The 21,750-nt window shown below is 30.3% G+C and overlaps 1 protein-coding gene across 1 annotated transcript in view; it reads right to left on the bottom strand.

The window, feature by feature from the left end:
- The window catches only part of GABA-B-R2 (gamma-aminobutyric acid type B receptor subunit 2), a gene marked incomplete at its 5' end in the record, with an annotated part of 146,850 nt that overhangs the window by 90,250 nt on the left and 34,850 nt on the right, over positions 1–21,750 (bottom strand). The window contains 2 exon segments of the mRNA XM_014433270.3: positions 1,652–1,827; positions 18,796–18,963. Of these exon segments, the coding sequence (XP_014288756.3) occupies positions 1,652–1,827; positions 18,796–18,963 (344 nt within the window).

The raw sequence follows: 21,750 nt of genomic DNA, 5'->3' as shown, positions 1-21,750 counted from the left end.
GTAACATGAACCTGAAATAAAATAGATACTGTTTTCTGTTCACTGATTCTCACCTGTAGAATATATTTTAACCACATATAAATTAAAGGTGAGGAAATGCGCTGTTCATGGATGTTCCCAATATACATTTTTAAAAATTAATAACAGCTTTCAATTTTTTTTTTTTTTGTGTAGATGTACAAAATTTGCAATATGAAGAAAATATTTTCAGAAACAAGCGCCTTTACCATATTGAAATAATTTTGAAGTTATCAAGGTATACGGCAGGGGGAGTGGATACAGTTGTGGCCCTCCAGGGGCCATTTGTAGTCAAGGGATTTGATGTCTCGAAACTGTGGTGGCGCCAAAAACCGGCTGACTATTATCTCATGGCAGTTCCACGGAATAAATAATCTGGTTAGAATGGGTTACCATTAGCTGTAACATCCCTACTTTACACATTGCACACTCTTGAGATTGCTGACATAATTAGGAGTATAATAAAATTAAAATGGTTTACTGAGTCAACAAGTAACTTGTCAGAATAAATATATAGAATTCTTTTTTTCTGTGTTTCGCAAGTTGAAAATTCCAGGACTTATTTGATTGAAATTATTGTTTTCACATAAGACCATATTACATCTGAATTTCTTAACTTTCAAAAAGAACTTTTCACGCTCCATTCATTACGATATCCTCGAAGGTTGACACGCCATAAAGTACTTTCAAAAACGTATGAATTTTGGAACTCTTGCTATGATCACGTTTTCGCTTTCTCCGCTGAAATTATTTGTTCGAAGACGATCCTCTACTTTCAATGTCAATAACGCAGTTGAAAGAAATGCGCTGGGAACTAAAATTAGGATCAACTGGGCTCCTGATTTTACCCAATATGTATTTCTTTTGAATAAAATAATTTAATTTAATGTTTCCAGTAAGAATTATTATATTTTTTGCATTTAATACAGTAGTTTATTTATTTTCCTATTAATCTTCTTCACCTTTGTTACTACAGTGAAATGAAGAGATGTGTAATCGAATTTCTATTGCTTTGACACTTAAATTGCTCTTATTTAATTAATGTAAAACTGGTTATATATATAATCACCACTAGTTATTCTTAATATATTCCCTAATATATAATGTTTAAATTACTTATATACAGTAAGATCGCTGATTGATCTTATTGTTAGTTAGTTAGTTAGTGTAACAATATTAATGGAATATGGTCGGAGTGCGGTCAAATAAAATTGGAATAGTAATAACTATTTTAATTGAGCCAACGTTTCGCTCCGCGTTGCAGGGCTTCGTCAGCACTAAAAAAGATAATAACACTTAACATAAGCAAAAAAGTAAATGAAAAATTATTTTTTTTATTTAATTTTTACGTTTCAATGTATACTCTTGTAATTTTCCATTTGCTTTTTTACTTATGTTAAGTGTTTGTTTCTTTTTTATCCCTGACGAAGCCCTACATTACGGGGCGAAACGTTGACTCAATTAAAATAGTTATTACTATTTTAGTTTAATTTGACCGCACCCGGACCATATTCTATGTATATAATTGTATATACCAATATAATTCTGAATATTATTTCAAAAACCTTAGCTATAACATAATGTTCATTATAACTTTCTACTTCCAGTTGAAAATATGTGTATTAAGGCTTACTTGTGAGCTTCGCAGAAAATGCTTCTAGCCCAGGTCTCGTTGAAATTTCCCAACACTATCCTGACATCCTTTTCCTTCAGTTTAGCGATGGCAGATGCCACTTCGTTAGCAAAGCTTTGTGTTTCAACCACGTCAAACTCCTTCTCATCCAACTCCGCTACAAGTCTGTTATGTGCCTGAAAAGATTATAACATATTGAAATAAATTTTCCAACTTTCTTTAAGTTTAATGAATAAATATCTGGTTGGCACCAACATATATGTATATATATATATTTAAGTACTGTAAGATCGTTTTTATAATGAATTTCTCTATTTTTGTCTTAGATGAAGTAATAACTATTTTTATTGGTAACAACCGAAAAAAAGATGAAAAATAAAACATTGCTAATATGAGAAACAAAAAGGAAAGCTTCTGACTAAAAAATATAAATGAAAAAAAAAGTTATTCTGCGGTTCTCGCATTGTCTCATATTTTCAAGCACTTTTCAATTCCTCTGAAATTGTCATAAAATATACTTTTAAATAAATATAATCCGAATTTTAAAAAGAAATTGAACTGTAAATAAAAAAATGAAATTTTTATCTGATAAAATATTTTCGGTTAACTTTAGTACTAGTTAAGAAAACCAAACACATTACTAAGCTAAAACATCATTTATAATTTTCGATTGAATTCACCCTAAAATAGGTTTTACGAAACATTAAAATCATAAAAAGGTTTTCGGAATAAGAGTAGTAATTTAGACGTATTAAATACTATTGAAATTCCATGTATTTTAGGAAAAATATCATTTTACATAGAATGACGTATAAAGCAAAATGATGACAAAAAATGCATAAACAAGATTTCCGATCTAATGCAAGTTCTATCTAATGGAGGCATACCCAGTGTGTGTATCTGATAATGTTTTATTGTTACGACAGTTATTATATTATTATATCTTAAAATTCCACTTAATATTGATTTTGTAACTATTTAACATTGAATTAATAGTTCAAAATAAAATTTAAATTTTAGTGAACTGTTGTATTTTTTGTATTTCTTCCATATTTATGCAAAAGAAAAAGTTAAAATTTTACAACGAGAGGTATTATTAAAAAATATGAATTGAAGATTGTGTTTTTATTTAGCAATATTTTTTTAGAAAAAAAAATTATTATTCTATAATCTATAAATTACTTACGAAAAAATATAAAACTGAAGAAACCTGGAACAATATATACCAAAGAAATAACCAGGTCATCACTGCTTAGCTACTTTACACTTTGAAACTTAGAAGACATTTGACTAAAAATAAATCACAGCAAAAGCAACGCGTCAAATTCCGAGAAGTAAATGCCTAATTATATAAGATGTTTTTTAGAGAGAAATCTGACGTGGTAGATTGTCTCTTGAATACAAAATCACCAAATGAATAAATGAATAGCATTTATAAAAAACTACTACTCGTTTAATGTGTAATGAATCACATAACGCTATAAAGAATCGGTATGTATTGTGAGAGGATTTAGCATGGAAGGTGAAAATAGAGAAATTTCAACAAAGCACGTGAAACAAAGCAATTTCAATGACTTTTACGACCATCTACAAGATAAGTTTGGAGACCCGAGTTGGGTTTTATATTCCCGTAGGGAACCCAAACTCGGGAGATTGGCCAGGGAACTGCAGCACGGGGGAGGAAACTGAAATAAAGGCTGGGGAGAAATTCTCGCGGTTGACCTACGGCAGACTTATTCACTTAGCTTGACCCTTACGGTTGGGTTGGATGTCCCGAGTGGTATTTATAGGTTTATGCTGTAGTTGAGAAGACAAGTTTATAACATAGATCAATGATTTGAATTAACCATTTGATCGATTCTTTATAACAAGTTAGTGTAAATCGACATTTGCTTTGTTTGTCACGCAATATATTGATAACTAAGCTACTGGGTATCTTGCTTTCGCTAAATTCAGTAACTGCGATAAGTTAAAATGGTTCTTCTCCTTTAACTGCATTTAATATATTCTCGGATTTTACTTATACTAAACCATCAGTTCTTAGCACCCTGCTTACATCCAAAGTATTCTCCGATACAAATCCTCTATCCACTACCAGAAAAAAATTTAAATTCTGGCCTCTATATTCCTTCCCAGAGAACTAAAACATTTGAACCTTCCTTTTAGGCCGCTGGACAGTTATTTGGAATTCCCTCCCTCACAGTATCTGACAAGCTTCATCCTTATCTCTTTTTAAGTCTCTTCTTTTCATACATCACTAACCGTCGCTCTCCAATCATAGCACCGTAATCTATGAATGGAATTAGGATCAGAAGTTAATAAATTTTTATATATTTTATAGTTGTTTCACGTTGTATAAATTTAATCATTTTTAAAGTTATTTGCGGCATGTGCATAAATATATGCGTATTATGTATATATGCGTTTATTTATATATTTTGGTGTTTGTATGCATGGGGGGGGGGCTACTTTAAATTAATTGTTTATATTTTTTATTTATAATAAGTAATTTTGTATTATTAAATTGGAATTATATTTGTTTCTGATTACATATTTATTTATATTTTAGATATTATAGACACTGAATTATTTTTATTTGTTGGTTAGATACGCTTTCTTTTATTGTTCATTTCTAATATTCTGAAGGGACATAGTTCAAGAATGAAATTAGTTTTCTATTCCATTCACTTCCACATCTAACTTTTTAGTGCATATTTATTTGTTACCTGTTAAAAAACCCTGAAGATAAACTCATTTTCGCTATGTTGAGATTTTAAATAACTTTTAATTTTAAAATAAATCAGTTTAAATTGTATAAGTTATATAAAAATGAGAGAAAATTAAATTAATTTATGAAGCAGTTACAATTTTCTACACTACTTCAGTTGAAAATAAGTATCTGAATATCTTGGGTAGTAGAAAGCACTCAAGTAATGGTGGTTGTTTAGGAAGTATTATTAACTTTAATTAAAAATTAAGATGGAGATCAAGTTGCAGCTTTATAAGTAAAGTTATCAAAGAAGTAAAGCAGGAGAAAGTTCGCTAATGGATGTTTGTAATTTACTTTTAAATATCATTTATCGTTATTTAATATTACGAGGTTATCTATACCTAATATTATATTCCTAGTAGCTCTTATTTTAGTTTACATCAACATATTTTTCGTCTATATAATTATTATTATTAGTTACATTAAGCCGTTCTAGTTTCTCTGATTTATAAATTCTGAGTCCTTAGAAGGACCTTTGATATCCTAAAATGCATAACTTTGTTAATGATCCCTTAAAGTCACATAGTGGGTTCGATAAAAAGCATTTCATTGCACAGATATAAGCAATAAAATTTTGTTTAATTCAAGTTATTATAAATTTCTAATATTATTGAACCATATCGACATGTAGCTGAATTAATCAAGTATTTACCTATAACTTGCCTCTTCAGAAATTAATAATTTAGGATTCATTATATTTCAAACACATTTAAGTATGCATTTCTTATAGTTAATTACAGTTCTTTAATTAAATATATTTCTTATTATTAATTTTCAATCAAAAATACCAAGAAAAAAAACTTATGAATCACCACTAGAACATTTTTTTTTTTGTAAAATTATATAATAATAACAAAAAGCTTATTATAATTGTATTCTACGTGCATATATACTTCATTTTTTTTTAAAGGTATTACAACATATTAAAATTTATTTTTAAAAAATACAACTCCTGGCAGTATTACTGTTAGTTTATTAAAAAATTCTGCTCATTCCGAACTGTATATTTACTGCGGTTACATTTATAGGAGCTTTGTGCCCACGAATTAAATTTATAAAAAATAGCCCTAAAATATATATAAAAAGTTATTTATTCACGATTGGACAACAATTTTTATTTCTTAATTGAATTAAAATCAAATTTTGAATAATCTTTTGTGAAAAACACTATATGAAAATATAACATAAAAGCTTAAGGCCAAAACCATAAAAAAAAAGAAAAAAAAAAGGGAAATATATAGAGAATAATAAAGAAATAAGCTGTGATTTTTTAAAAATATAATTTTATATTAAAAAAGGTTGCCTTAGTGGGATTGACAAAGTGTTTTTATTTATATTCAATTATAAAAAATGAATCCAACCAAAAAAAAAAAAAAAAATACATAAAATAAAGTTATTTAAAATAAATAGATTTTTTTATTTTCATGTTACAATTATTGCATAAATCTTATTTTATGCATGCCTTTCCTCTGATGAAATTATTTATGTTGAATGATTCTTATTCTCTGATAAAATAAGTTGTCTAAAAACACAGTTTACTTGTTTTTGTGTTTTTAGCCTCAAACTTCTAAATTCAACTTGATAATAATTCTTGGATTCATTCATGTTCAGACAGGAATTCCAAATAAAAAATATTTGTTGAAAAGTAATATTATAAACTCGAAACGGTCATTAAATATTTAGGAACTACAGTGTTTGTTTATTTCATCTGGATATTCTGGTGTATCTGAAAATAAAATATATATGTTCAAAAAGAAAATTTACACTACAAAGCATATTTAAGGGAATCATTAGTGATTCAAAATTGATGAAGCAGGTGAAATATGTAACTTTCATATTTTGAAATTGAAAGACAAGTAGAATTGAGTATTTAATGATGAAAATCCCACTCTCATCTCGAATAATTCGTGACGTATATTTCTACTAAGTTTTTTAGATTAAAATTTGGTCTTTCGTCATCACAGAGTTAAATAAAGCTAATTTAATTTAGGAGTTTTATATTGAATTGTGGTGTTATTTTAACCAAGAAGTTTACAGTTTGCTACTTAAAATGTTTAAGACAAGAAAGAGAATTAAGAGGTTGCTGAAGTTTTTGATATAATCAGCATAAATTCGGAATTAAAAAGAAAATTTCTTTGTCTGGACTCCGAATTAAGCACTTGAATTACAGCTCTTAATGCCCGTTTTTGGTTGATAACTTGCCAACAACAAAAAAGTAAGGGTCTTATACAAAATTTAAGTCTATATTTAAATAAAATAAAAATGAGAAAATTACCTTCAGTACGTATTGTTATTATTTGTACGTCACATTTTTAGTTCACATAACTATATATGAAATATATAGTGAGGGAAATTTCGAACTCAGGTAATATTTTTTTTCATGTATTCCATGGTTTCCGGTGGAAAGTCAAAGATTTTAGGAAAAACGATTTTTCAAAGAATCCTACTTGTGGGAATGAATTAAATGGTAGTGGCTCAGGAAATTTCTCAAAATATGAATAATATTAGACTAATTGGTGACGACCGGTTTTTTAAAAATTTCTAGACGCCCCTCTCAGCCCCCACTGACTTCTAAGACCAGTAGCTCAGTTGCGAGATAAGCACTCTCAGTTAGGACTACCCAAGTTGATTGTAAATAGTGTAAATCAATACGCCTATATCAAAGATGTTTATTTTACCTTAAACTGTTTTTTAAAATATTTTATGTATGTATTCACCATATTATGTGTGAATTAACTCTTTCACTACTCATATTCTCCTTAATTGAGAAAGGATATGATATTGCAGAACAAAAACAGTTTTTCAAATAAGCTTAAAATAAATAAATATTTGTGGTACCTCCAGCGTGTTTAAAATTCATTTTGCGAGTTGTTTAATTTACGTACTCGGTAATGATCTCAATTACCGCTATCATGATTGCTTTAGCTGTTTCCACTCCCCCGGGGCAAAAACGATGGATGTTACAGAAGTTATAATTACTTTCAGGGAAACCATAAACCAACGGGTGGTAGCAATTACAATCATTTATAACGTTAGCAACGTTTTTGTCATGACAAATGCTCAATTTTATGAGCCCCACCTTAATCTAAACGCCAAGTGGAATTGGATTATTTGCGCTCCCGAAACAAGATACCTTAGATATCTGAAAATCCTGCAATAAATTAATGCTAAAAATAATATTAAAGGAGATTCCCTAATAGCATTATTATTATTCATTCAATGTACACTTGTTAAAAATGAGTATCAATTAAAAAAGTAAATTAACTTCCCTGAATGTCGTTTTATTGAATTTATATTTATAATATAACATACCAATTACACAACATATATCAGTTTCTATAACTATAATAATAATAATAATAATAATGCGAATCGCTACAACCTATAGAGAGTCATGGTGTTCAGTACTTTGTAAGGAAGCTGTTGTTTTTCGTACAACGGTTGTACAAGGAGGTGATTTTTCAAGAACATACTCTACTACCAGATTTCTCTTTATTAAGGGGACTCATCTACTTTGGGTGGACCTCAGGAGAGCTAAAGAAGTCACAGGGTTGCCTCACGGCTAGAATGAAACAGAAAATAATTATATGCCATTGCTGGAATCGAACTCGGGTCCTTGAAATGGAACTATTATATTCAATATTAATTTTTATAAGAGGTGCCAAAATAACAGAAATAGTAAATTAACTATTTATTAAGAGCTAACTTTGCAGGGTTTCATCAGGGCTTTCTGAATAAAGGAATCCAAAATAATGATTTATTTATTTTTGTTTTCTTATCTCTTAAAGTAAACTAATAAAGTGTTGTATCATGTGTTAAAAATATATTTTTTTATATGTTTGGGAGAGAGAGAGGATACCATACATTTCTACATTGTTACCTTGCGAAAAAAAAAAAACAAGTTTGAGCTTTATTCGTTTACCGATGTAATCTTTCGTCCATCTCCTTTTCAGTATTCCTACAATATTTGTGATTAATTTGTTGACGTCAGGTGTCGATATTGTTATTTTCAAATTCTATTAGTAGTTTAATGAATAAATATGAATTTTTATCATAGAAACTATTTAGAGATCATTATGTACGATCTAGCAAATCTTTTGGGCATTGTGGGTATTGCGTGTTGTCGAAAAATACCATCAATTTTTTTTTTCGCCTAGAACTAAATAATGGTTTGATATACTGCGTATTAAATCCATAATAATATTAAACATATTATATATGTTATAAAGAAAATTATTGGGTTCCTCCAATGGATTGCGCATAGCGGCAGCAGGAGTGAGGAAAGATAAGATCCTTGGAAGATGCTCTACTTTCTCCCGCCAATGCGGTACTGACGCCCTCTTCCACCTAAGTAAATATATAGCTGAATAGATGTAGCTCTCAATAGCTTTACCTCTTTGGAATAAGAAAATCACATAGTCAATTTTGTATAGGGTAAATGTTTGTTACATAATTCGATACACGAGTAATGCTATTGAAACGTAGCTGTAGTGAGATAGAAATGTATTTCATGTATTGAGCTATTCTTGTGTTATATTTAAAATTCAATGTTACACCCATTTTATAATACCGTTATGAATGTATGCTCTCTATTTCCATATAAAATGCTAGGTTTCAGTGTTTGAAGTGGTAAAAAAGTGTATCACTTGTTAAGTGTAGTATATAATCATAGTAATAAAAATAAAAATAATAAAGGCTTAGTGAACCCGAAGGTTCGATGCATATACTATTAATCGTTTTCTACATAAATCTGTCCAGTTTACGCCCCTCCAAACCTAAATTTGCTAAATCAAAGTCTTTATCTAAATCAAAGTTTCGGTCTATCCCTCGATGATTTAATTTTATTAATATTTTAGGATTAAGAAAAAAATAGTCATGAGTCCTATTGAGTTAAAACGCTCACTATCCGCAGGTATCTAGTCCGCCTGGTGTCTGGGTGGGGATTTATGGCGCTAGTTGAAAATTACAGATTTTTTTCTCTATACTAATATTTTTTTTTTCTATCAGCCTTTACCTGAACCACATATATGGTTCAGAGCTAAAAAAAAAAGTGAACATATCAGTAATCATTAGTGAACTGTTGATAGTTCAACAAATTATTTATTACGGAAGCAGGGATTCACTCAGGTACAGGTAAATGGAAAATCTCATATTCGCTAAAATATCATTTATATCTCCAAAGCAACGGCATGAAGTAAAAGCACTCAACCTACTTTGTTTGAGCCTACCAGCTTTGGAAATGAATATTACCTCATTCTACATCCCTGGTTTTCCCTTCGGGGCAAAAAGCCGAACCATATGAAAATTCATTTAAGCTTTATGTTACAGGAAGCCTTATTCATATGATTTACTCAGCGTTGTTCTCGGAAATTAAAATATTTGAGATTCAGACCGAGATGAAACAGGGGAATCGATCAACGATACTCATCACATTCTCCAGAGGGAAATAGAAATAGAATGGATGATAAGATAAACTGGGGGTAACCACATCCCTAAAATGCAATAGGAAATTTTCCACCTTAAATTGCAGTAAAGTTATATTTGCTCCTTTTTAAATTTAGAAGATTCAATTAGCATTACATTTCCTAAGTTCATGGGATAAAACGTTTAAATAGAAATTAGTCCCCATAATATTCGATGCATTTCCTAGAGGTGAAAACTGGGAGAAAAGACGGAAAAAATAGAATAAATTAGTAAAAAGAAAAAATAATCAATTTTAAAAAGGTTTTATTAGAAAAGAACCAATGCATTAAGAACAGGTTACCGCTGTATTACTAATTTTTTTTTCAGAAGTTAGCCTTTAGTTTTGCATTATTCTCTAAAATAGTAATTAAGACATTCTTAATTTGGCCTACGACCTTAATGTCGAAAAAATATCTTTGGTGCACATATGTATACATATTTTGAATTAAGAATAAATTCCCACTAATTCGGAATTCTAATACAGAACTGAAGAGACAAAACTACAGGTCGATTCCGACTATTGCAACATTTTCAAGACAAATGATTCAAGTTTTCAATCCATTACAAAAGACTAATCTATATGACTATAATAAGGCCTGTATGTAAATAGAGAGTTGGACTTACCCATCGAATTCTAATTCCAACAATCTATATATTAATTAAATTATATTAATTAATTAAATAAATTCTATAAAAGTCTGAAGGCTTCCATACAATTTAGCCTTCAGACTTCTATGGAATCTATTCATAGACTATTGTCGGTCGCCTCATAGAAAATTAAATATTTTAATTTCCGACGATTCGACTAAATTTTTTTAACTTAATTTAATAAATCAAGTATTATAAAATGATTTCTTTGGGCCGTTTGTTTTTTTGGAAGCAGAATACTCAAAGACACACCGTATTCTTATATGTGTGTATGGATATATATTCTGCCAAACTGACCACACCCATATATCTAGGTCCTATTGAAAATAAAGCAAGTAATTGAACACTCAGGAATCGTTGGTCCAAATCAGCTTCTCCAGCAACAGATCCATCCTTCCCATCGAAAGAAAGGGAATGATTAAAACCTAAACAAAGTTTTATAGGCCGATATTAGGCATGTGCAACATGTTTATCAAAATCGGATTTGTCGTTGCCTCTAATTTCCCTCCCTATTTCTAATTCTAAGAATGTTTTATCGTTATTTAGAATTTTAGAAGAAAACTGTTATTGAAGTTTTGGAAATCGTTCTAATTTGCTTTTTTATACATCATTTCACATTATTGCGATAAAATCACATTCGAAAATTTTATAATAATTTAACTATTAATGTAGAAATGTTATTGGAGTGCTACTACTGGGTAGTTTCTCTACAAGCCAGAATCATAGCGTTGTAATCTAGCATAAAATTCACAAAATTTATTTTTATAGATATATAGTTGTAAATGTCAATAAATGAATATATATAAAAAAATGGTTTTCATATTGATGGTATCTGAATGCGGACTTCGGCTTCTTTTGCATTATCATGGAATTACAATTAGGTTTCAGATAAAAACGGCTTGGTATTCAGCAGAGAGACTTTTCGGTTAGTGTGGCTATAAACTATTGACGTAGGAAAGTTATGGAACAGTGCGGGAGCTAAAAGGTTTTACACGAAGATAAGGGAGACGTGTTGGTCGGGGGTCAGGAAATCCTATTGTTCGAGCGGGGGAATTAGTTGTGGAAGGCGGTCCTCCAGCTCGCCCCGAGTGGAAAACTGTGTAATCACTTTCACCAGCTTCCTTTGTCTGCTACCTCTTTATCTTCCAGTCTCAGACCCCGCTAATTTATATCACTACTCTCACGATTAATTCAAAAGGAAATTCTTCATTATATTCCATTGATGTGAAATTATTACTCTGAATAGGAAGGTTCAGATCGGGTTGGGCGGGGAGGCAGAGTTTACTGTAATGACCTAATCCGAGAGGTAAAAGTTAAAAATTTGAATCGTGTTGGAAATTTAATATTTCCGCGAGTCACAAAAGAAGTATAATTTTTTATCTCTACTCGTCCAGGTATGCAAAATTTCAGAATTACACGCTCCAAACACACAGGCCGATTGAGAATCAGTGATGCCTAAAAGCTAAAAATACCTCTCGAATTCACTCATTCGTTGCTCTCCTAAGTATAAAATTAATCAATTCAGGTCAAAACGTTCGTTGCTGTACTGAAGAAAAAAAAATAAATAAAAAAAACATGCAAATGTATTTTACTGAAGTAGTTAGAGAATTGAAAAAAAAAAAAGAGAGTGGGACTATAGTTTGAAATAAACAAGCTAATGGATCTGATCTGGTAGTTGATTCCATTGTTTTGTTGTTTTTCTGTCCTGTATTTTCCTTTATTTTTACAAATTCCACAACTGAGAACTTTTAGATTGAATTGTAATTGCTTTGTTCTATTCATGGGTTGAAATCTTGTTCTGAGTAACAAACGGAATTGAATAGTTGACCTCTCCCGGAAAATACCGTGAGATTGGAATTTTCATTTCACTATAGATATTTTTCAATATATTTCAACAGCGAAAACACAATCATTTGATGTTGGACCAGTACTTTATTAACTAAAGTAAGCAATCAAAAGACATTTGAGAGATTAATTTAATTATTTGGTTTTTGGTTCTACAAGTGAAGCAATAAATATAAAGAATAAATATAACAGATATAAGGTAAATTAGTGATATTGAGGCGAAGAAATAAGTATTAAAAGCTTTGGAGTTTGTCTTTAAATTTAGGTGAAATATTTCTTTTTTTGACCAATTAAAATATAATACTACAACAATTATACAAACTTCTAACATTGAAAGTTTCATTGGAAGACTGATTTGTCTCAAAATTTTATTTTATAATTAAATTTTATTACAAATAATACGATTTCTAAGTGTTCAATTACTTCCTTTATTATCTGGGTGTGGTGAATTTGGTAGCAAGAATATATATATGCATACACACATATAAGAATAAGGCGTCTTTGAGTATTCTGTTTCCAACACAAAAATGAAAAAAAAAAAGTTAACTTAATTAACCTTAAAAACAAACGGCCTAAAGAAATCATTTTATTAAATAATTATTATTAATTTCTTAAGTTATGAAATTTAGTCGAATCTTCGGAAATTTAAATATTTAGATTTCTATGAGGTGACCAAGAATAGTCTATAATAAATTCCATAGAAGTCTGAAGGCTTCCATACACTATCAAATTGTTGCGGAACTCTTCATTTTGTATAACAATTTAGTTTTGTTTGTCGAAACAAACCCCTATACCACTACAACATGTGCAACCTTTAGTGCCTTAAATAATTTCGGTCTCGACCTGTTCACTGTAAACAATTGCACTGTAACCGACACGTCAATTTCACAGAATCATCAACATTGCACAATGTTTAGTCAATGATGATCATTCAATGAGGTCTTAACAACGGTCATATGTGAGAAAAGAAAAACAAAACTATTGCAAATAAAAATAAAAAGTAAACTAGATTTTTTTTTTCTCATCCTTTTATCAATTTTATTATTCTAAACACCATATTTATACATAATATATTTACAATACAAAGTAAACATAATTGTTCTTTCTCAGCCTGACGGGCATTTTGAGGTAGGTTCTGTGGTCCGATGTGTGCAGGATAGATTAGATGTAAAATAGCAGAGAACAGAAAATTACTGGCGGATTATAAATTATAGCAAGTAGCTTGATTGATGTACAACATGTTACCATCCCAAAAGAGATTATAACACAAAAAAAGGCAATCATTCCGGACCCCTGAGAGCGATGGTCCTATATCACTTTTGAAATATTTGTTTAAAACGGGAAGAGGGGTTTTTGAGAGGGTGTAATCGAGCAATATTTAAAAAGTCCCTGAAAAAAAAACAAACTAGTAATACCTGTAAAAGTAACCAGTTTACTCCGTAGTACCGAAACGACAATCGGAGAGCTGCCATACTGTTTCCGATGTCTTGCATTTGGTGCGCTATTTCGCCTAACTGAAGATATCAAATTTTAACATATAAATATATATATGTCTTGTATCCCTGTTTATCAGATACTATTGAATATACATTTTTTTGTAAACACATTTCTTGTCTTCTATCGTTGATGTTGATTTGTGAGGAAATGAATCATTTCTCCAGGACAAAATGTTATGGTTTGAAAATTCTACGTTTTTTAGAGTGCTAAATGCGAATTGAGCTTTTTCCTTAACAAAACTAAATATGATAAAGCTTCAGGAATCTAACGGTCACCAGACTATTTCCATACTTTGGAATTAAGTTAAAAGGGTGCGGGGAATAACACAAAATATATTTCTAGTGTCTAGTTGTTGTTGTTGTTGTCTGGAGCTTAAGGGCGTAAAACCCTGAGGTCATCAACTCCCATGTTTCGTGCTTTATATTTTATTTCTATAATTCTATTTCACTTTAAATAATTTCGAAAAAAAAAAAAATTTAAATAATTACTTCTGTTGGTATTTTTTTATTATGTATAACAGATTTTCTGGTTTAAATCTTATTCAAAAGGCCATTCCTTTTTAAGAAAACTAAGACCATTTCCACGTTCTTCTGGTCATCATTCAGAGCATCCGATACACTCGGTCCTACTCCCAATCTACTCAAGTTCGCAGAATAAAAATGGCATTTTTCAAGTATGTGACTGATCGTAAGTATACTGTTGCAGTATTGACATTTTGGAGGTGGCTGCTTACTGATCAGATATCTATGAGTTAAACTCGTATGACCTATTCTCAATCTGGCAATAGCTACCTCTTCCCTGCGATTGGAACGGTATGATGTGGTCCATGGTTTAGTGGTTTTTTTTATGGTTTTTAATTTGCTTGGCGGGCTTTCATCATCCCACATGGCTTGCCAACTAGATAATATCTCATTTTTCATTGGAAGACTTATTTCTTGTGGTGTCAGAATGGCCGTGCCCTGACCTGGAAGAGTGTCTAGAAGAGTGACCTAGTGTCTAGTTTTGTCCTCTCCCCCTTGGTTTATCCGCTGAGATGATATAAGGAATTGGAATAGATGTTAGAAGACCGTAGTTTTTGTTGAATTTTGAGCACTAAAAAAAAAAAAAAAAAAAAAAAAAAGATTCAAGAACTCTTTAAATATTGATCGGATTTTAATAAATCTAAAATAAGATAGTTTTGGCTCATTCAGAAACAAGCAGCGCCACTATCGTTTTGGAGACATCTCATTTACAGTAGCAGTCTGACAGAACTGATTGGATAATGGATCTTTTCGAGTACAGTGTATTGAATAAGCTTTTCATGGCAAGGTGTGTTAAAAGCAGTGTGTTGTGACAAACCCTATCATTATGCATCGATCGCCTTACATCTTTATTCAACGGTAGGTATAAAAATTGGGCTATCCATCTTTTCGGGGGGATGACGCAACACTATTCCACCCCTTGGGCCTCATCCATTCACTTCTTGGAGTTCCTCCGAAATTAGATTAGGGATCGTTAATTATATAGATTTATAGCAGCATTAGCTTGCCGTGAGGGAAGGTTAAATAGAAGATTCCTTTTAGTTTCGGCGGTAATTAAGAAAGCGATTGTGCCTTGCAAAGTTAAGTTAATTTTATGAACAATTAAAAGAATAGTGTAGTTATCATTATTAATTACTTTCTTTGTATTTATTCAGCAGAAGCCATGAAAAATTACTAACAATAATTAAGACTACAAAGAAGATTCGATGAAATGGATAAAATACCCCTAATGATAGATGTCGGATTTGCACAATCCGATTAGAGTTTGTATAAAGTCGGGGTCGGGGGTCTCATTTTTTTAGCCCCCCTTACTGCGTTCATCGGAAGACCCCGAAGACGCTACGGCTGCCGAAGTCGCTCGAAATCATCTATCCTGGCTTGCCCCTACTACCACGCCACAGCCGATGACACACTGGCCAACCACTGAAGAAGAAACACGTTTTTCTGACACCAGGCGAAAATTCATGGTTTTCACCAATTCCCCACCTCACACCTGGACGAGGAAAGCGGCAATAGGACGCAGAAGTAACCGCGGCAGCGAGACTTCCCACCCAGATAAGCGATAACTACATTATAATATATGAGACCACTGATATCAATTTCTATTTAACCTTATAATAATTTTCACTTTACTAACATAATACCACAAGTTGCCCCTCCAGGGAATCATTCTTTCATTAGAAATAAATATAAGTGTTATTAATAAGCAGAAAGTCTCACAAATTCCAACCCCCCTTTTCCACAGTAATTTAGAATAATTTAATATTTGAACATACATTCCGGATATCTGTAGTAAGACACGGTCAGGTCCCGATGTATACAATAGACTTAAGACAAATAATGTAAACTACGTCACTTGGGATTCTAGAGTGTAACAAAATAATCAAATAACGAAAGCAATAAAAATAAAAATGTTATTATGATTTTTAAAATTAATTTCTATTTTAAATTCTACTTAGGTAGCGCAGTAGCATTGTGGAAGGTACAGTACTAATATCTCCAAGGACCCGAGTTTGAATCTGGCCGGGCAGATAATTATTTTCTGTTACACTGTAGCCGTGAGTACACCCAGTGGGTTCTTGAGCCCTCTTGGGATTCACCCAGCTTCTCAAAGTGGGTACCCTTTATTGGGCAAAAAGCTGGCGGTCGGGATTGATTCGGACTAAATTACCTTGCACAACCGCTGGTCTAGTAACAGAGCTTCCTTACTAAGGACTGCTCCCTCAAACCTTCATGGATTGTAGAATTTTAATTTAACTTCTACCTGTACCCGGAATATATATTAAGAGAACGTATTGCAATTTCGCATACTGTCGAATTTAGGTTTTCTACGGAAATACATCTTTTGAGGACAGTGAGTCCAAAAAAAAATTCACAAAATGGTCAATGTGTATCCCTGTGGTAGACCTAGCTCTAAAACAAAAAGTAATCCAAAACTCAAATTACATATATAAGGCGGTCAGATGCTGAGATGTGACTAGCAACTTTAGTTGATACAACTTTTATAGATTTTTTCGAAAACAATTCTAAATGTTCTTTATTACCAGGTTGGTCGTATGTTCATTGAAAAAGTCTGATTGAGCATAAATAACCAACATTTTTAAAAATCTTGCTCTAAAGTATATCTTTTATTAAATGTTGTTTATTTGAAAAAATAAAATAGTTTTCATTTTTAGCAGTAGTAAAAAACAGATAAATACAAAACATTAAAGCATTGTATGAATAAATAAAGGAGAAAAAAGGGGAAATAGAAATATCCCATTCTAACGGGAAAACCCGAGACAGAGCGACTGTCGCTCTTAACCAATTGTATTATAGCTTCGTTTTTTCAATTTTTGGCTAAGCTGCTTTATTCTTAGAAGAAGCATAATTAAGAAAGTATTATTCATTATTCCCACCTCGAGAAATCTTAAATATGAATTTTTATAACAACTGAAGAAATTGCGTGTAATAATTTTGGCCTTCCCTGGTCATTAGATATTTTATTTTTCCAAAATAGTTACCACGAGCCCACCAATATACACCAAATAGTTACCACGAGCCCATCAATATACACCAAATAGTTACCACGAGCCCACCAATATACACCAAATAGTTACCACGAGCCCACCAATATACAACAAATAGTTACAACGAGCCCACCAATATTCATCAAATTTAGGTTTAGATTTGAACGTCCAAGGTATTTTAAATTATTTTATTAAGTTTATATATCATGATTTAATACTTGAATTATCAGTTTTTGAAACTTAATATTAGAAAAAATAAAGGTATGAATACGTGTAATTATAATGATTTATATAGTTTTATGTTATATATTATTTTCAGTTTCAATAAAGCTGGTTTAAAATAAAAATAAAAATAATTGTTTTTTAAAAACATATTTGTAACATAAACATCCAATGATTAACAGTTGCCCATATGCATGGTACCCATATGGTATGAGTATGGGGTGTTATTACTTTTCTAAATTATCTAAAATATCATGAGAATCGATATTTGAAATTAGAACAATGAACTCTTGTTTAAATCGTAAAAAGAAATATTACGTTAATGTTATATACATAAACGGAAAAGTGTCAAGTTTGATAAATAATTTCAAATTCACAGACTATCTGGACATACGGAGTTGAGCTATTGAGCTCCACTAAACCATCGAATTCCTCTCGAATCGAATTCTTACAGTCCAAAATCCTTCTTAAAATCCTTAATGCTCCTTACTTTGTCACAAATCAAATCATCCATCAGGACCTCAATGTCCCATATGTTGCCGATTTGGCCAGAACCAGATACCAATCCTTCCATGATAAACTTCCCAGACACCGAAACCAACTCGTTTCTAAGCTGACTTCTCCTTCATTACCTAATAATCCTCCTAGGTAGGCGTCTGAAAAGCAGATGGCCTCGAGATCTTCTCCTTTAGAAATGTTTTTGGAGCTCTATCAATGGATAGATTCTCCACATGTTTGTATCATGTCATAATATCACTTACAGAAAATTTACTTGATATGTATATATGTACAGTTGTAAATAATAATAAATTAATTATTACAAAATCGCAGATTTGTTTTACTTGTAAATTGTTTATTATTATTTTTTTTTGTATACAAACCGATCTAGCACAAAAAGTGATGCCGGATATCCTTTAAAAAAAGGTTAGAACAATTAATAAGAGAGAGGCAATCTTTCTAAAAAAAAAAAAAATAAGAAATTACTTGTTTTAACATAAATAAAAAAAGAAAAGTGTTAACTTTTTATTCATTGGTTGCAAAGAAGAAGATTAAGAAACTTTAGAGATTTCTTTTATAATTTTTAAAAGTAATTAGGAAATATTAGCTACTCTATAACGCTTTATATTTATTAATTTCAATTAGATCAAAGAGTAATTTAGGTTCACTTACCAAGGAGTACCTAGGCTCGTTCTGGTAGATGGTTCCAACCCTGGTCCAGTTGAAGTGCTGCATCAGTTTCAGCCTCGGTGCATTGAAGGCATTCTCGCTAGGAACAACTCGGTAGAAGTTGGGGAAGTTGTCTGATGTGAACATGGGATGGGTATCTGCATACGAAAGCTGAAATAGGAATAATGGTTAAAGTTACGAGGGACATACTAAATAAAATATATATATATATATATATATATTTACTTCGAATACAAGTTTTAATACAGATATATTTATATGTTTTCATAGCAAACAAATAATGATCTTTTATTTTAAGTTCTTAGAAACATTGATGAAAGAAAATTCAAGGATTCAGGTCAGCTTAGAGTAATTATCAATAACATTCCCAACATATTATTTTATAAATATTATTTTACTTTTATTCTAACTCAATAGCCAAGATATATAACAAATTTTTATATGTCAACATTTTAGGATGAAAAGAGAAATGTTATTGTTGATTCTGAGGATCGTCCTGGGGTGACCTGTAGCATTCACGCCAAGTCAAAAAAGAATAAAATAAAAATTGCTAATGGGCAAGTTTATTGTATTAAAGTTATAGATTCTTGAAATAAAAAATCAATGTATTAGCACAAACAGTAATATATATTTTTTCTTGATTACAAAAGTTACAAAAAAAACAATTGTCATTATCATGATTAGTAGGAAAATTTTTAAATAGCTATGTCCTTAGAATTGAAAATCTTCACTCACATTTTCATTTGACATCAAAGAAAATCATTTAGTTCATATATAACCTTTTCGAGTATAATTAATTTTATATCTGCTCCTCCTGTTGATCTGTAATATCAGGTAAAATTAATAAAATATATTTAGTTATTGAAATATAACTAATTTTCTACCAGCCTGCTTAGTTGAAATGGTGTTAAAGGCAAATTGACTCACGTATTTCATAGAAGTTATTTATTTAAACAAACTATTTTAAACCAAAAGTTTAACGATTGAAACCAAAATGTATGAAACTAATTTATAAATTCTTATTGAACGTTGTTTTGATGCTTAAGATCCAAGAGATCAAAGCAATTAGCTCCCGATCCATTAATTGTAAATATCAATATCCGTATAACTATAAAAAAATATTTTTAGAAACCTGAATTTAAGTTTTTAGATTATACTGCTAAAAATTAAGATAATATTGTTTACAATATTAATATTATTATACAATATTTTCTATTTTAGGCAATTTTACAATTTTGCTCCATTTAACTAATTCTTTTTTTTTTTTTTTTTTTCAAAGACTGTTCTATTAATTTAAATTAAATGATTCGAAGGTAAGATTAGACCAGGCCTAATTCTTGGATTCGGTTGATGTACCGAATTTATTGTTTGTATTTATTTATATTTTTGTATTATGTATTGGTCTTTGTTTGAGATAATAAAATTAATAGAAGTGTGAGAAAAAAAAATTGGATTTCGGTATGCTATTAAAGATTTCCTACCATTATTAAGCTGGGTTTTATAGATTTTAATCCGAGTATTCCAATTGAATATTTTCAATTTCATACAACTTATTTTTAAATATATACTTGTAAATAAATTGGTATCATATTTATATATTTTTAGTTAATCATTAGTAAGGAACTGCATTAAAGCCTATACAAATATACTAAAAATCTCAAAATAGATACTTCATGAACGAAATTTTATTCGAAGTAATGAGTATTTGATGACATGAAACGAATGCCCTAAAATCGCAGTAAAAGAGAATCGTATCAACATTCAGTTCCTGTTTTTCAAATATTTTCAAGTAAATGTTTTTTTTTTTGATTTTTTATTCCAGGCCATTATCGCAACTTTATTTCTACTTAGTCGTACTAATGATTTTTTTAAAGGCTTTCAATGCCAGTAATCTGTTTATCCGGGCTTTATTGTAGCTGTATATTTTCTGTAATCGTTAACTTTCCATCCCATTTCCTCTTCAAGTTATATTTATGAATAAGGGAGCTAGCCGAGACCATAATTGAAGATCTGGTTCAGTGGAGCAGACGGCAACGTTACAAGCTTTATGGGCATTTCTAGTCTCATCAAAATGAAAATTGTACTTCTATTCCCATCTTAAGGCTCTTCCATTAGCCAATACTCCAATAACTCAATAAATTAACCCGCGAAATAGCTATATGGTCCTTATTTATGTTTCAAGTATTAAATAAACTCTATAAATTACATATTTAATTATTTAATGCATGAATTTAAATTTAATCTTCTCCGAATCAGTTGAAAGTTGATTGGTAAGTCATCTTTTTAGGTTCAAAATTATCTCGATTTTTGAAAATCTAGTTCTTCAACCCCATAAAAATTATTAATGATTTCCAATTCCAATGGAACTACCTATCATATCAAACATCATTTGTTAATCATTTTTTACATATAAAAAAATTAGTAGCAATATTGTTTTGCATTACTCGCATTAATATAGTTTATAGCTTTATTAATTTTTTTTATCTAACAAGCTGAAAAGTTTCGAGAAAACCTCAAGTGGTGATTTAATCATATTTTTAAACGCTTTTAAATACTAATATTTTTAATATTTATAATTCATTTTTATTGATATATCTATATTTATATTTATTACTTTATAAATAAAAATTATATTCATTATGAATTTTAAAAAATAATTATTCTCTTTATATTTTAAAATAGTATTACTTTCAACTATTGTTGTATTATACTATGTTATTTTATGAAATTAGTGAACTATAGGTCTGTACCATTTGGCAGATAACAGTTTAAATTAAAAAAAAATATACTTCGTAAAAATATAACATGCACTTAAATGGAACAAAATTTGTTTTCTTAATTTGAGACGAGTTTGTTTATATTTATTTATAAAAAAAAATATTTATAATTTATATAACTTCATTGATGCTTCCTCATTGTTTTCCTTTTTCATGGCTT

This window comes from Halyomorpha halys, unplaced genomic scaffold (assembly GCF_000696795.3).
Source record: "Halyomorpha halys isolate HHAL.00 unplaced genomic scaffold, Hhal_1.1 Scaffold1179.1, whole genome shotgun sequence".
NCBI lineage: Eukaryota > Metazoa > Arthropoda > Insecta > Hemiptera > Pentatomidae > Halyomorpha > Halyomorpha halys.
This window is presented reverse-complemented; position numbering and strand designations above follow the sequence as displayed.